This window comes from Bison bison, unplaced genomic scaffold, assembly GCF_000754665.1.
Source record: "Bison bison bison isolate TAMUID 2011002044 unplaced genomic scaffold, Bison_UMD1.0 scf7180017864180, whole genome shotgun sequence".
Classification (NCBI taxonomy): domain Eukaryota; kingdom Metazoa; phylum Chordata; class Mammalia; order Artiodactyla; family Bovidae; genus Bison; species Bison bison.
The window spans coordinates 197910-213918 of record NW_011494752.1 but is presented as its reverse complement, the minus strand read 5'-3'; the positions used below and the strand labels follow the sequence as shown (position 1 = coordinate 213918).

General features: G+C 45.8%; 2 protein-coding genes across 4 annotated transcripts; one reads left to right on the top strand and one right to left on the bottom strand.

The window, feature by feature from the left end:
* Positions 1-1203: 1203 nt before the first annotated feature.
* Positions 1204-7103, bottom strand: PTGES3L (prostaglandin E synthase 3 (cytosolic)-like). 3 transcript variants are annotated; one of them, XM_010842481.1, is made up of 8 exons: positions 6665-7103; positions 6180-6293; positions 6008-6074; positions 5804-5902; positions 3190-3279; positions 2296-2349; positions 1765-1792; positions 1216-1406 (listed from the first exon to the last, which is right to left on the bottom strand). In XM_010842481.1, the coding sequence occupies exons 1-8, from the start codon at positions 6670-6672 to the stop codon at positions 1399-1401; spliced, it is 468 nt and encodes a 155-aa protein (XP_010840783.1). In that variant the 5' UTR covers positions 6673-7103; the 3' UTR covers positions 1216-1398. The 3 variants fall into 3 exon arrangements, with proteins under 3 accessions (XP_010840784.1, XP_010840782.1, XP_010840783.1); XM_010842482.1 differs by having other exon boundaries at positions 1204-1792; positions 6180-6315; XM_010842480.1 differs by having other exon boundaries at positions 1204-1792.
* Positions 7104-7188: 85 nt separating this feature from the next.
* Positions 7189-15308, top strand: RUNDC1 (RUN domain containing 1). The gene is made up of 5 exons (XM_010842479.1): positions 7189-7702; positions 10748-10906; positions 11875-12073; positions 12520-12639; positions 13036-15308. The coding sequence occupies exons 1-5, from the start codon at positions 7205-7207 to the stop codon at positions 13899-13901; spliced, it is 1842 nt and encodes a 613-aa protein (XP_010840781.1). The 5' UTR covers positions 7189-7204; the 3' UTR covers positions 13902-15308.
* The last annotated feature ends 701 nt before the right edge of the window (positions 15309-16009 follow it).

Here is a 16009-nt window from a genome sequence, read left to right as displayed (position 1 = left end):
TTTCACTTCTGGAATTTACACTATATGTACTCCTTGGCGGTCCAGTAGTTAGGACTCAGTGGTTCCACTGCCAGGGCCCAGGTTCAATTCCTGGTGGGAGAAACAGGATCCCACCTGGTTCTGGCAGGGGGTAGAGGTGAAGGGTGGTGTGGATTTACCCTACAAGTGTTCTTGCCAAACATGTAAAGATGTACTTTTTAATGCAAGGAAATTTCAATTTTCACCTTCGTGAAAACTGAAAAAGACCAAATTGATAAGGAACCAGTTAAATTATGGAAAATATGTTCAACTGAATAACATGGAGCCATAAAGAAGAGTCAGATCTATGTACACTGACTTGGAAAGAACTCCAATATATATTAAGTGAAAAAAAGCAGGGTGCAAGATGTATATAATAGTGTGAGTCCCACTACACATGCACACAACTGCATTTGCCCATGCATGTGTTAAATTTTAATATATATTGTACTGTATATACACAATACAGGATACTGTATATGTTTATGTTCCAGATATGTTGTATATTGTTTTATATATATAATTATATAAATTATAGGTATTATATAATTTATAATATTGTATATGGATATATGTTTATTGAGGAAACTATTAACAGTGGTTACAGCTATTAAGAGAATACAAATCCTACTTTACACTGTACACCTTTCTATACATTTAATTTTTTAAACTATGTCCATAAATTACTGATATAAATTTTAGAGTTTCTTTAAACAAATCTCAGTCCTTTACCCTGAGTTCAAGGGCAAGGTCTGGGTATTGAATTTTGTTTAAGTCACAGTTTAAATACACATTAGGCAATCAAAAAATGTTTATGGATGAATGAGGTAGCTGATGAATGGAGGAGTAAAGAGACATAGGCATTAACTAATGTAACAATTACCTTTAAAAGTGTAAAATTTCTGGAGTATGCAGGAAGCTGAAGTGGGTTTCTGGCTGATGCTAGAGGTGGCAGTGTTAGCCATACAATGAAAGACTGGATCCTGCTCTGAAGATCAGAGCATAGGTCTGGGCATGGAAAAGTTTCTCAGCTTGGTTACAAGTCTGTTCCCAACATCTTTCTTCTTGACATCTCGACAGTAAGGGCCAGGATATCTGACACCCACCTCTCCACTGCAAAGGAGCTATAGAGGGGGAAGAGGCTTGCCTCCAGGAGGAAGAAGTACCAGAAAGAAAGAGACAGAGAACACTTCCTAGAGATTTATTATAATCTATATGTTGCTTCTGTGGGTTTTGCTTTAAAACATACACACACACAGGCTCAAATACTCAAGAAAGCCTTGATGAGTACAAATATAAAGATTATGGCCAATCCATAGGAAGTCAAAGGCCCCATCTGTCTGCTCCTCTCCTATCCTGCCATCTGATACAGCAGCCATATCAAGTGCCTAAGGAAAAAAAACAAAAACAAAAACATGAAGGAGGGAATTCCCTGGCAGTCCAGTGGTTAAGACTGTGCACTTCCAACGCAGGGGGTGCAGGTTCAATTTCTGGTCAAGGAACTAGGACCCTACATGCTGCACAGCACGGCAAATAATAATAATAAATAAAATGAAAGCAATGGAAGAAACTTTTTTAAAAAACATGAAGACCCTTAATAAAAAGCTTCTAGGAAAGTTCAGAGATCTCAGAGGACGCTGGTGCACCATCAAGGAGCTGACAAAGACGCAGGTCCTGGCTTGTTAGAGTGACTAGACGATAGCCGCAGCTTCCTCTTCAGCTCTGCTGTCACAGAAAGTTAATTACTTGTTGCATCGGCACTGTCAGAATCGTCCTAGAGAAAAAAGAAGACAGAAACACCTGTACAGTCTGCAGTGGACATCTGTGTTCACGAAAGCTGCTCACTCCCTCTAACTCCCTCCAAAGTCTTCTTTGGTGATTTTCTAAATCACACAACTTCTAGGGAGCCTAACACAGAAGGATTTAAATTTTGGATGATAAAATAAGCCACTGGTACTCAATAAACAACACTGTGCCATGAATCATTTAATGTGAGAATTTCAACAAATGCTATACTGGTCCTTACAGCTGTAAAGATAATAAACATGGTCAGGCCTGCTCTAAAATGGAGAAGCAGAAGGGAAGAGATGGAAAGGAGGAAGGGCTTTCTGGGGTTTTCTAAAGCATTAAAGAAGGACATTTGACCTCCTGTGTCAAATTCAGATTTGGCTAATGTGCACTGAGAAGCATGATCTGCTAGAGACTGGGACCTTTCTAGTATCTTTATTTTTAAGGACAGAAAGGAAAGTGAAGGGTTAAGGAACAGGCTTTACTTACATCCAAATCATCCATTGCAGGAGGTGGTCCTTTGGTGCTGACCTTTTTCAAAAGCTGGTAGAAGAGAAGAGGAGTCACAAAAGATAAGAGGAATGAGGGAAGAGCAACCTGCATATCGATGAACCACCGGAAAATGGTCCCAGGCAAACAGTTGCCCCAGTTTTAAAGCCCCTAATATAACACTGGAATAACTGGAGAAAAGTACATTGAGCCCCTTTTTAAAAGGAAATTTAAACACACACACACACCCTAACAAATCTGGGTTAGTGTCTATTAGTGTTTTTGCAACTTGAATAAATAGTAGCTGAAATTCCAAAACCAAATATCTTATGCAAGGTACAATTTATTGGGAAACAGTGATTCATTCTGTGATGTGAATTTTTAGATTGCATAGTTTGAGTTTCCCCTGAAGCTGTCTGGGTCATGAAAAACACACACACGTATGTAAAGAAAACAGAAGAGAGAGAGAACAAGAATTACAGAAAAGTAGGAAAAGGTTTTGCCAAACTTCTTCAGAATACAGGCTCTACTCTAAACAGTGAATGAATCTGTTTATAGTTTCATGGACAGAATATTTATTTCTTGCATCCCTACTAAACAATGCACAAAACATATAAAGACTACCACACCAATAAGCAGCCTGCCGGGGAGCTCACATACTTCTGCCTAGCCTGATGACCCTGGAGGAGGGCATGACAACCCACTCCAGTATTCTTGGAAAATCCCCATGGAGAGAGGAGCCTGGCAGGTTACAGTCTATGGGATCGTCTACAGGGCTGCAAAGAGTCAGACACGACTGAGTGACTAAGCAGAGCACAGCACAGTTGATGACAATCCTTGAGTGTGTGCAGAGGGCCACCAGAAATGACTGAGATGGGCAGAAAATGGAATTACCTCTGCATAATGCTCCACCTGAGCCAGCTCCACTTCTTCTTCCCCTTCCCAGTCTCTCCAGTTATCAAAGTCCACAGACAACCACACTGGCTGCAGAAGAAAAGCACACAGAGCCCCAGGTCAGGAAGGCAGCAGCAGAGGCGCATAGATGAGTGTGGAGATGTGTGTGGGAGCATGTTTGGGGGAAAGAGTCATTGGGGGTATCATCTTTCCCCTTTGACTAACCCCCACTCTGGGCTGCCACGTCAGCAGCAGCTACAGCAAAGGTTGACCAAGAACTTATTAAGTGCCAAGCACAATGCCAGGCACTGTAGAGGATGGAAAAGCATAAACTCTGCCCTCCAGGAGCAGACTGACTAGAGAGATAACACATCTAGAAAAATAGCTGTATCATAAAGCATCCTAGGAGTCAACAAAGCTGCATTCCCTGGAATCAGAGACAACTCTTGGACACCAATATTCTAAGTTCCCATGCTTAGACAGGGAAAGAAGTTGTTCACTCATTCATTTAACAGGTGTTTACTGAACACATACTATGTGATTCTGAGGTTGGCACTAGGATTATTAAAACATTTAATACTGAGTCCCAGCCATCAAGAAACAAGTAAGGGGACTTCCCTGGTAGTCCAGTGGTTAAGAATCCACCTTGCAATGCAAGGGATGCAGATTTGATCTCTGACTGAGGAACTGAGATCCCACATGCCACGGAGCAACTAAGCCCACCAGCTACAACTACTGAATCCTGAATGCTCTGGAGCCCACCCGCCTCAACTAGAGTGTCCAGGCACCACAACCAAAGATCCTGCATGATGCCACAATGAAGATCCCACATGCCACAACTAGATCCAACACAGCCAAATAAATAAGAAAAATAAACTTATAAAAAGAAGTAGGGAAGAGAAATGTAAATAAATTATAATACAGTGTGGAAAGAGTGACAGTGGCTTAGGTAGGGGTTAGCATGGGAAACCAGGCTTCTTGGGGTTTCAGGGCTCTGCCTTGAAGGATGAGCAGGGGTTAGGTGGGCAAAGGTAGTGATAATGGAGAGTTTCCAGGAAGAAGGCACAGTAAGAGGTAAACAATAGCCTGGTGCATGAAAAAGAGTTGCAAACAGTTTGCTGTGGCTGAAATGTGAAGTCCAAGGCAGAGAGTAAAGTGGTGTGAGGCTGCAGAAGGCAGGAATAGCAAAATCACAAGCTTATATATCACACTGCGCTGTGGTGCTGAGACTTCAACCCAAACGGCAGAAGCTACACATTCAAATGCCTAAGCATGTCAGAGAGACAATGAAAAGGAGTGAAGTGGAGCACATGCCCTATTTAAAGCTCAAACTCTAGGCATTTGAGAATTTAGACCAATGTGGTCAGAGTCTTCAGTTTCCGAGAGAAGTTGAGAATCTGGATTTTTAGGTGAAATCTCTTTTTTTCATAATCTCTACTTAAAAAAAAAAATCCAGGTCTTTTATTTTCTTTACACCTAACTTGATAGGTTGCAACAGTTCAGGCTCCCTTCCATTGGTTCTCATGAAGTGTCCTTCTCTAGGCAGGGCAGGTGGGTCCTTCAGCTGAACTCAAGGATGTTTCTCTTTGGCTTCCTTTCTTTTTCTGGCTTCCTTCCATATTTCTTCACACATTTCAGGAAGCTACCTCAGCTCTTAGAATGCTTAATATGTTTTTGGCAAGAATCCTGCCCTTAACTTGTTTGTTTACAAAGATGCCAACAGCATGCTGGGTAACACTGTAGACTCTTCCAGTGTTGCTATGTTCTAATTATAACATTTGTGGGGTATTCATTTTTGAACAGTGCCCCTTCCCTTTATATCTACAACATCACCTTTCTTGTAGATTCACATGAATGTGGCCAAAGGAACAACTCCATGTTTTCTAAAAGGCCTAGAAACATGTAGTGGGTGCCCCTCCTCTTTCCCTGTTGGTCTTTTTGGTGAATTACTGGAAGATGGTGGTTCTGACCAAGAGGTGAAATCTCCACATTTTTAAATGTAAGTAACCCTTCAAAATAATTTTCAACACTGAGAAGACGGCTAAAACAAATCTGAGAGCCAGATCTAGCCAGCAGGCAGCCAATTTTCAACTTTTAGGGAAAAAGAAGCCACTGGAGGGTCTTAAGAGGAAGAGTGACAGGGTCAAATGTGTGTTTTGGACAGACCATGTTGAATGCAGAGGGGCTGAAAATATGCAACAAACCTCACCCAGTAATGGATAGGGCCTGAATTAGGAAGACGTGAAATCATGGATTCAAGACTATTTAGGAGAGGACTTCCCTGGGGATCTAGTGGTTAAGAATCTGACTTGCAATGCAGAAGACCTGGGTTCCATCTTTGGTTGTGGAACTAAGATCACACATGCTTCAGAGCAACTAAGCCCTTGCATAACTAGAGTTCATGCACCCCAATGAAAGATCCTGCCTGCAGCAAGTAAGACCTGATGCAGACAAATAATTTTTTAATGCATTATGTAGGAGGTCAAATAGGCAAGACCTGGTGAGTAACAGAATGTTTGTGGGAAAGTAGCCAAGGCTGATTCCCAGACCTAACTTGGGTACCTGGGTACACAGAGCACATAGGAGAAAAAGCAGCCACTTCCCACACACCCACCTTGATATCCTCCTTGGTGAGCCTGGGCCAGGCCACCTTCTCCTTCCATTTCCTCACAAAGCAAGTAATGGAGCGGCCAGAGCGCTTATCTTGGGAGTCCTGCCAGGTAAAGAGCCTCACTTTTAGGGTCCGTGGTTTAGAATGAATCTCCAATTTCCCAAACAGCTTTCCCATCCAGTCCTTACTGTTCCACCCCACCCTTACCTTGCAGTTCACCTTGGCATAGAACTCAATCTCATTGTAAAACTCCACTCCATCAGGATTCTTGCAGCTGAGGAGACAATACTGCTAAAGAGATGAGGAAGGCTGAGAGTGGGGGGCAGCAGAGAAAGGAAAGATTCGCAGGAAGTGGGAGGGGGTGGGGGGTGGGGGTTACCTGAACACAATGCGGTGGTCTTCGATGAGCACGTGGACATCCGTGCTGTCCTCAACACAAAACTCCATGAACACATACTTGGGCCTGTCGTACCACAGGGTCCGGGCATGCTGCCTGAAGAGGAGTTGAGGTGGGGCTTCATAGCCGTGTGAGAGGGAAGACAGGGAATTTGGGAAAGGTGGAGGGAAAACACAGTGACGTTTTATGCTACAGCACGGTCAAAGCGGGGCCAAATGAGGCTGAAGGGAGTGGAAGCGGGGCTGACAGGATTGGGGTGTGCGGTGAGGGGGAACCTGAGAAGAAGTGGAGAAGTGAGAGAGTAGAGAGGTAAGGGAGACATGGAGAATATTCAGGTCACATTTCTCTTCACCACCCCAAGGGTACAGACCTGAAGTCCAGGGCTCCCTTGGGACCTCACAGAACCTGGAGCGCCCAGAAAACAGAGAAGCGACTCTCTAGTGAAAGAGGCGGCCAGAAGCACTTACCGTGCCATGGCTGCTCCCGCTGCCCTGTGGCGTTTGGAGTCCGAGACAGGGGCTGCTATCTTTAGATCCTAGGGACGCCCCCAGCAGCTGCCTCTCCTTATATGGTCGGGGAAAGGATTTAGAGGAACGGGAAACGTGGCCTAAGCCAAGGGATTCGCATTCTAAAGGGTCTCTGGGACAGCACAGTCCCTGCAGACCTTCACATCTCCGGGGTCTCCAGAAATATACACGTTAGGAACAGACGACCCGCCAGCCGGAACCAGAGGAAGGGCTAGAGGTCGATACACACGGAAGGACTTGTCCTGGCTTCATTCACCTGTTTCTCCAATGCTCAGTATACTCAGTGCCCGACACAAACCAGGCACTCAATTTAAAAAACTATTGGGCAGAATTAAATACCGAGGGAAGTCGGGCCCCGGGTGACGTCTGAACTCGGTGACCTCTGAGCCCCGCCCACCAGCTCCCCGGGTTTCCCAGCTGGCGCGCCGTTGCCATGGCAGCAGGGGGGCGCGGCTGACGTGCGGCGGCGTTTCCTGAAACATGGCGGCTGTCGAAGCGGCTGCGGAGCCGGTAACGGGGCTGGCGGGCTCTGGACCAAAGGCGAAGGACGAAGAGGAGGAGGAAGAGGAGTCGCTGCCGCCGTGCGAGGCAGTGCGCTGGGCGCCAGTGGGGGCCGTGGCGGAGGCCGGGCCCGGGGCGGCGGCGTTCTCCGAAGAGGCGGCGGCCGAGGAGCCCGGAGTGGTCCCCGGCTCCCCGCCGGACTCCCCCGGCCGGACGCTGAGGCGGCTGCGGGCCGAGAGGCGGCGGCTGGATTCAGCGCTGCTTGCGCTGTCCTCGCATTTCGCGCAGGTGCAGTTCCGCTTGCGGCAGGTGGTGCGCGGGGCGCCGGCGGAGCAGCAGCGCCTCCTGCGCGAGCTCGAGGACTTCGCCTTCCGCGGCTGCCCTCACGTCCTGGGTTACGGGGGCTTGGAGGACCGCGCCAGCGATGATGGCGACGGGCTGCCGGGGGACCGACCACAGTTACGGGGCGAGGACCAGGTGAACAGCTGGGGCCGGGCCCCGGGGGATATGGAAATAGAAGGCTGGGTGGGTAGGGATGGTAACTCGAAAGCAGGTAGCACTGGTGAGGAACCGGCTCGTCTAGGTGGGTATGTGTGTCCCAGAAGAGACCAGACTGAGAGGCCTGGGAAGCTGATGATGAGAGGTGTTCACCAAAGGTGTGGAAAGAGATGCAGATGTGGTGACATAAAAAGCAAAAGAGGGATGAATGAGGAGAGTATTCAGACAGTAGAACAACCAGCTGAAACAATACTGCTCCCACTCACCTTGTCATCGTTTGCAGTATCTAAGTCTTGAGCACGTTTGCTGATAAGAGTACCCCGACCCCGGGGATTGAGAAAATTGGTTAGCGAAGAGCAAGCGAATTAAAATCCATGGAAATTTAGATCGACTCCTTATCTGTTCTTTCCTAGAATCTAGAGAATGTCTTTTATCTTTAGATTCTCCTGTATGAGAGTTTTGGTAAACAGTAAGTTCTCAGTAATTGAAAGAAACACAACTCCTGATTATACAAATTTACTAATGCTGGTATTTTACAACTCCTTCCCATCCTACTTAATAACTAGATATTCTGAAGGAAGCACCTTTGGCAGCTGTGACGATTCATTCAGTTAGCTGACACTAAGTACTGAGAATTTGTTATGACATCCACAGCCAACATTTCTTTACAGTTTTTGAACCTCTGTAAGTGCATAATTGTAGATAGCTTGTAGCTTGTTGGGCTCTCTTTTCCCCACCTTTTTATTGTTTAGGTTACAATCCACATGTGGCTTTCTTCCCACTAAAATTGGTTTTAGCCAAGAAGACTTATCAGTAGCAGATATTGACTTGCTTAGTTTAATCTGAATGTTTCCAGTACAATCCTGTGTTTTCTGTACCACCCTTCTCTCCACATACCCGCAGCTCCTTGCACAAGTCCCCAAATTGCCAGGCTTTTAAGGAGCAAATAGGATAGAATTACTGTGGTTGGGCTCTGTTCAGGAGTGAGGAGCACCAGAGGTTTTCTGTGGATGTTTGGCTGTTCATTTTTACTTTTGGAGACACAGTAAAACTGAAAACAAAAGTTTTGAGATCAAAACAGCTGGTGTGCAGCTGCAGTCTTGTGTGCATGTGTTGACACGTGAACGAGTGGCACCAAAGTGGGGATGTGTTTGAACCAAATGATTTAGTATGTGTCGGTTTCAGTTTTTCAGGTTTTTTAACCAGTATTTTATCTCACTTCATACTGGAAATTATTTGTTAACTTCCTGTCTTGCACCAGAGCTCATTGTCCTCACCTAGTAAACTTGTTTGCCCGTACTCCCATTGATAGCGTACTCAGTAATTACCGTTGCTGGTGAAGCGTTCAGCTGGTACACTCATACAGGTGGAACCAGTATCTATGACTGGTTTCTTTCTTCCTGGGTTTTATAGCTTGGGAAGGCTTACAATGAAAACAAAATTTCGCTACTTCTTTCCCTTTGGGCCAGTTAAACAACTTTCACCATAAGAGTTCAGTATTTAGTTATGTGTCCTTCTGAACATGATTGAGTTCAGTAACACACAGCAAATGTATACTGAGAACTTACCCTGTGCCAGACACTGAGCTTGGCCCTGGGGGTACAATCAAGGCCTTTGCCCTTAAGGGGTTCATAGAACTGGGGAGACAGACTCCTACACGGATCTTTATAATGTAACATGAGCTAGTGTAAAAGTGTGTATAAAATACAGAGGATGTGTTTGGTTCTGCCTGGGGAAATCGAGGAAACCTCTTAGAGGATATAGGCCTTCACTCAGTGGGAGAGAACAGGATTCTAAGGAAAAAACTACGACTTTGGGAAAGGATTGGAGAGCGGTATCCCCCAAGAAAAGGCTGGCTTTTCTATTGGACAAAACTAAAGCAAGAGGCTTGCTTTTTAAAGTAGCTAAACAAAAGTTAATGTTATTTTTCATTTGTTCTCTCTCATACCTTACTTCTGGAGGCCTTGGTAAGTACCATTTTAAGATTAAATTTAATATGTAGTTTAAAATGCAGGGTTACACCTGCAAATAATTTGCTGCTTTTGCTTTTTATACTCAAGAAAGACAAGGGAGGGGCTTCCTGGGCAGTCCAGTGACTGGGACACTGCAATGCCATTGCAGGGAGTGTGGGTTCAATCCCTGGTCCAGGAACTAGGGATCCCTCACGCTGCTCAGTGCAGCCAAAAAAAAAAGTAAGGCGAGGAAGACCAGTTTTTGAGAACATATTGGCAAGACTTTATCCCTCTAAAGAGTTTTTATTTTCTTGCTATACAGTACTGCATCTGGGATCATAGTTCTCCCACCAGAGATTGAACCCACATCCCCTGCAGTGGAAGCACAGATTCCTAACTACTGGACCACCAGGGAAGAACCTCTCCAAAGGATTTTCAAGCATTTAAATGCAGAAATGAGAAAAGGAGTCACTGTTTAGGGAACCTTACCAGCCTTTTTTTTTTTTTTTTTTAAGAAAACTTATTACCTTCCCATTCCTATTATTTGGCTTTAGATTTTTTTTCGCTGCCTTAGGCACTTGCATTTATTCATTTGATTTTGCAATATATTGGAGGAGCTTTGACCTTAAAAAACTAGTTATGAGTTACCAAGCCTTTCTCTACACCCTTACCTCCAGATTCTCTTGTACAATTTGGCTGCCACAACTGTTCAGGAGAATTGGCTATGGAGGATGGCATGTTTAATTCCTGGAAGGCTTCCTGGATGAAATAAATTGTGTCAATCTTAACTAGAATTTTGTGGGGTGGGAGGGGGAAGCAGTGTTAACAAAAGGCCCCACTGTATTCATATCCTATTTCCAGTGAAGGAGAAATTCTTAAAGAAAACACACATTTAATATATTCTCCCGGATGAAATAATTCTTTTTGAGTCTGTCTCATGAATTCTGTATTTCATTTGGGTTACCTGGGAGCATTTTACATTTTACTAGTCATTATTGGCTTAAGAGGATTCTTAATATGTCCTGACTTTTTCTTTTCCTGTGAAATCGACCTAAATCTTTTCCTTTCTTAGAGTGAGCAGGAGAAACGGGAACGTCTGGAAACCCAAAGGGAGAAGCAAAAGGAACTGATCCTGCAGCTCAAAACCCAGCTCGATGACCTGGAAACGTTTGCCTATCAAGAGGGCAGTTATGATTCCCTTCCACAGTCCGTGGTCTTGGAAAGACAGCGGGTGAGCAGACCCTGAGGTTCCTCCTTTACTGCCTCGGGTTCCTTTGTCCCTTCCAGCATTCACAGGATAGCCCTTCCCAGCTTGCTCACCCTCGGCCTCACCACTGGCCCAAATCAAAGGGAAGTGTTGCTACTACCTGGGACCAGTCTTCATTCACTCGTGGAAACACAAGTGCCAAAGCTTTCTAATATGATGATGGAGCCTTTTTTTTTTAAGTGGTGGTGGTTATTATTAATAGTCATATAATAATAACAATAATTTCTTTCATTTGATCATTAAAACCATTCTACTTGGGCACTTCATCATAGTTTTATAAACTAGTTTTCCCCCAGCACCCGGTAAGAAATATTCCAGGACTCCTGATTTTAATGCTGCATATATTAAAGCAACACCTGGGCAGACAGGTAAATCTCCTGGTCGGAAAACAGCCTCCCCTGTGTTTGTCTTCCTGGAGCTGTGATGTGGCTGTTTTTCTGGCACAGCTAGAGTTATATGGTTTTCACATTGTTCCTCATATTGTCACTGGGATATTTTGGCTGTAACATGCCTGAGTATTTTGCAGAGCTTTTCCTTTAGTTGCCTAGAATAGCGCAGTGGGGGATGAGGACTAGAGACTAGGGGAAATCAGTATTTATTCTCTTGGAGGCCATGAGGGAATCTACTTATGGGGCTTTTGGAATCATCAGCCACTTTGGATCATTCACACTGTTGTTCTCCTGAGTGAAGGTTACCTGGCCAGGTAGACAGTTTGCAGCAAGAAGAGCCATTCTGTTGGAACCAAGTGTCCTTATGTCTATAAGAGAAGTAAAGGGCCTGTGCCCTCACCTTAATCAGCAGTTGCACCGTTTTTTCCACAAATTTGATTTCCATTTAAAGGTAGGAGGGGGGCAACTAGTCAAGATTCTCCTTCTCCCTAACCCTCTCCCTGAAAATTCCAAAGGGTGTACTCATGGCTTTGGTCTTGGTAGGTGATCATTGATGAGTTAATAAAGAAACTGGACATGAATCTGAATGAAGACCTCAGCTCACTGTCCACTGAGGAGCTTCGGCAGCGTGTGGATGCCGCTGTGGCTCAAATCGTCAACCCAGCCCGAGTGAAAGAACAGCTGGTTGAGCAGCTGAAAACTCAGATCCGAGACCTCGAGATGTTCATCAGCTTCATCCAAGGTCAGAGCAGATGGATGGACGTCATCATAATTATATGTATTTTTGAGTACTAACATAATAGGGTCAGTCCTTGATGAACTGTTAAAGAGGTTTGATCATTTGGTAAGGGAGCCAACACAGTGGTGTGGAAAGGACATGGATTTTAGAACCATAGAGTTAAAATCTCAGCCCTGTTGTTCACCACCTTCATGGACTAAAGAGGGTAGGCAGTTTCCTAACCTCTTTAGTCTGGCTCTCCTCCTCCATAAAATTATGATTCATGCTTCCTGCACTCAGCAAATAGGTATTGAGCCAGCTAGTATATTGCTAGTCACTGTTCCACAGAATGAAATACTATCTGTAAAAGTCTTGTCACATGGTAGGCACTAGTAAATAGTATTTCTCCTTTAAAAACCTGCCAAAGTGAGGCTAAACAAGGGTCTTCTCTTCATAAACTCTGATTGCAGATGAAGTAGGAAGCCCATTACAGACAGGGAGTGGACACTGTGAGTGCAAGGCCAGTGGGAAGACAGGAAGTGACTCCAGCAGAACTGGCAGCAGCAGACTGCCTCCAGGAAACAGCAAAAGTAAGTACAGGTTCCAAAATGGACAAATCTAGAGAGACAGAAAGTGGACTAGCAGTTGCCTAGGTCTGGGGATTGGGGAGAAATGGGGAATGGAAAATGCCAGTGCTACACGGTTTCTTTGGGAGAGGATGGCTGCACAACTCTGAATATTAAAAAAAAAAAACAAAACTGAATCATACACTTTTAATGGGTCATTGAATGTTATGTGAGTTATATCTCAAAATAGTTGTTATTAACCAAAATAAGTAAGTCTGGTGCCATCCTGGGTGGCTCTTGGCTTCATGCAGGACCTGTACTGTAGGTCAGAAGCCAGACTGAATCTCAGCTTCTAAGCTATAGGTGGTGCCTCTGACCACTACAGCCTCTCACTGTTGAGTTACTGTGTTTCCTACACAGCCAAGGCAGAAGATGTGAAGAGAGTTCGGGAAACAGGGCTGCACCTGATGCGGCGAGCGCTGGCAGTGCTGCAGATCTTTGCCGTCAGCCAGTTCGGGTGTGCCACGGGCCAGATCCCACAGCCCCTGTGGCCGAGGGGCCACGGCGACAGGGACTACTCTCCCTTGCTAAAGAGGCTGGAGGTGTCAGTCGACAGAGTGAAGCTGCTTGCCCTGAGGCACCAGGCGCACGACCACGTCATCAGCTCCGCCAGCCTCCAGGACCTCTCTCTGGGAGGCAAGGATGAGCTGACTGTGGCTGTGCGGAAGGAGCTGACAGTGGCTGTGAGGGACCTGCTGGCCCACGGACTGTACGCCCCCTCACCGGGGATGAGCCTTGTCATGGCCCCCATCGCCTGTCTTCTGCCTGCCTTCTCCTCGGCCCCTGAGGCCATGCACCCTTGGGAGCTCTTTGTAAAGTACTACCACGCTAAGAACGGCCGCGCGTTCGTGGAATCCCCAGCCCGAAAGCTCTCGCAGTCTTTTGCCCTGCCTGTCACAGGAGGCACTGTGGTAACGCCCAAGCAGAGCCTGCTGACAGCCATCCACATGGTGCTGACAGAGCACGACCCTTTCAAGCGCAGTGCAGACTCGGAGCTGAAAGCCTTGGTGTGCATGGCGCTGAACGAGCAGCGTCTCGTGTCCTGGATGAACCTCATCTGCAAGTCGGGGTCGCTCATCGAGCCCCACTACCAGCCCTGGAGCTACATGGCACACACAGGCTTTGAGAGCGCCCTCAACCTGCTCAGCCGCCTCAGCAGCCTCAAGTTCAGCCTCCCTGTAGACCTGGCTGTGCGCCAGCTCAAGAACATCAAAGACGCCTTTTGATGAGAGTGCCCTGGCCCCAGACCAGCACCTAGCTCAGTGGGTGGCTCAGATAGATACTCGTCTTCAAGAGTAAAAGCAAGAATTAGGAGGAGGGGCTAAAGACATTTTCATCAGCAAGATAATACAAAGTCTTTTCCCCATCAACTTAGCATCTCAGAAAGATATGCTGGAGACCCTCTTGTTAAAAGGTTCAGCCCTGGTGTGTGTGTACATATGAGCACATGTACTTGAGCCTGTGGAAAAGAAGTCAGTCGTGGGTATACCTTCACCATGCCACACCTGAGTTTTAGAAAATCCAGGTTGCTGTAAGCATTCTCTTCACAGTGGTGAGTGAGTTGTTGGTCCTGGAAGAGATTTAACTTGAGGAGTCATTTTCCTTCACTTGAAGCAGGTTTGTGAGAGTCCTGGGTCAGAATTTAAATTCCTTTTGTGAATACCAATGGCTCTGTCTTCCTGAGCCCAGGATCAGGGGAGGCCATGTCTGTTCCATAGCTTCCTCTAAAACTGGGAGTGGAAGTATCCGAGAACAGTATTTCTAAGGGTATTAACCACAATTGGTTTGTTTTGTTTTGTTTTGTTTTGTTTGGTGGTGCCATAAAGCTTGTGAGATCTTAGTTCCCTGACCAGGGATTGAATCCAGGCCTATAGTGGTGAAAGTGCCACATCTTAACCACTGGACTGCCAGGCAATCCCCATGGTTGATTCTAATATGAGCCCTTTTTCACGTAGAGGTAAGAACTGAATTCTGTCCCTGAGGAGGTAGTCATGGCCCAGGTGATGGTCTTTTAGTTTTGGAGCTGGTTTACAAAGACAACCACCATCTGGTACCATGTCCCCTGGCAAGTAACCTTTCCTCTGTGCACCTGCCAGCTCCCAAGAAGGAAATGTGTTCAAGGTGTTCAAGGTTGTGCTCCATGAGTCCTGGAGGCTGCTTGGGGGAGGAGGTCTGACCTCATGATAGTACTACAGCAGGGGTGGGAACTGTGGCTGATCACTGGCGATGGAGAGCGGGCTGAGCATTTCTTTGTAAAACTGACTCTAGATTGGTCATATTTGGTCTGTTTTAGCCTTTTTAGTTCATATCTGCTATTCAGCTTGCATACTGCTCTGGGACTGACCAAAGATGAGCAAAGTGTATCACCTTCTGGAAAGCCAAATAGGTTCCCCAACACTAGTGACTCAGCATCATTTCATGTATTAAATCGCCAGCTGCACTTTGTGTCTGCACTGTTATGTGGTGCATTTTAACTTAATCTGGGGGGTAAAATATTATTTAAGATCTATGCTTGGTAATTCATTAGAATGAGTCTTCCCTCATGTGAAACAGGAAAGTGTAAAATATTGTGGAAAATGATACCTGTGATTGCTAATAAAATCATAGTATTTTGTGTAGCTTCTCTGCAAAGACCTTAGAGACCATTGGCTGTGGTTTATAAGTCTGAGTGCTGTCAGCCCATCTGATCCAGATCAGTATTTCCTTGAGTAACGTCTGGCTCCTAGCCTTTCTGCCTCTTCTCTGCCCTCTGCCCTGGATCAACTCAGCTTTGGTGGTATTGCCCCTACCCCTTGAAAAATTCACGAAAAACTGCCCTTGCCATTTTCATCTCATTCTGTTCAGGCCTACAGTCCTGAACAACACAGCAAATCTAACAACACATACCACTTTGGGATTTGGCACTTTTTCTTTTCTTTTTTTGGTTTTGCCAGGTCTTAGTCGGAGCATGTGGGATCTAGTTCCTGGGATTGAACCCAGGTCCCCCTGCATTAGGAGCTCAGAGTCTTCACTGGACCACCAGGAAGTCCCCCATTTGGCAATTCTAAATTCATTTGTCTGGGGCTTCTCTGGTGGCTCAGTGGTAAACAATCCACCTGCTAACACAGGAAACACGGGTTCAATCCCTGTCCGGGAAGACCTCACATACTCGGAGCAGCTAAGCCTGTGCACACGACTATCGAGGCTGTGCTCCAAAGCACAGGAGCTGGAACTACTCAGCCCACGTACTGCAACTGTTGGAGCCTGTGTGCCCTAGAGCCCATGTTCTACAAGAGAACACTACACTGAGAACTGTGCTCCACAACTAGAGCAAACACCCATGCAGCAAGGAAGA

Coding starts and splice junctions, on each gene's coding strand:
- RUNDC1 (XM_010842479.1), top strand. CDS start 7,205: ATGGCGGCTGTCGAAGCGGCTGCGGAGCCGGTAACGGGGCTGGCGGGC. Junction 7,703..10,747: donor AGTTACGGGGCGAGGACCAG/GTGAACAGCTGG, acceptor TTCCTTTCTTAG/AGTGAGCAGGAGAAACGGGA. Junction 12,074..12,519: donor GTTCATCAGCTTCATCCAAG/GTCAGAGCAGAT, acceptor CTCTGATTGCAG/ATGAAGTAGGAAGCCCATTA.
- PTGES3L (XM_010842480.1), bottom strand. Junction 6,075..6,179: donor GACCACCGCATTGTGTTCAG/GTAACCCCCACC, acceptor TTGTCTCCTCAG/CTGCAAGAATCCTGATGGAG. Junction 5,903..6,007: donor ATGCCAAGGTGAACTGCAAG/GTAAGGGTGGGG, acceptor TTTACCTGGCAG/GACTCCCAAGATAAGCGCTC.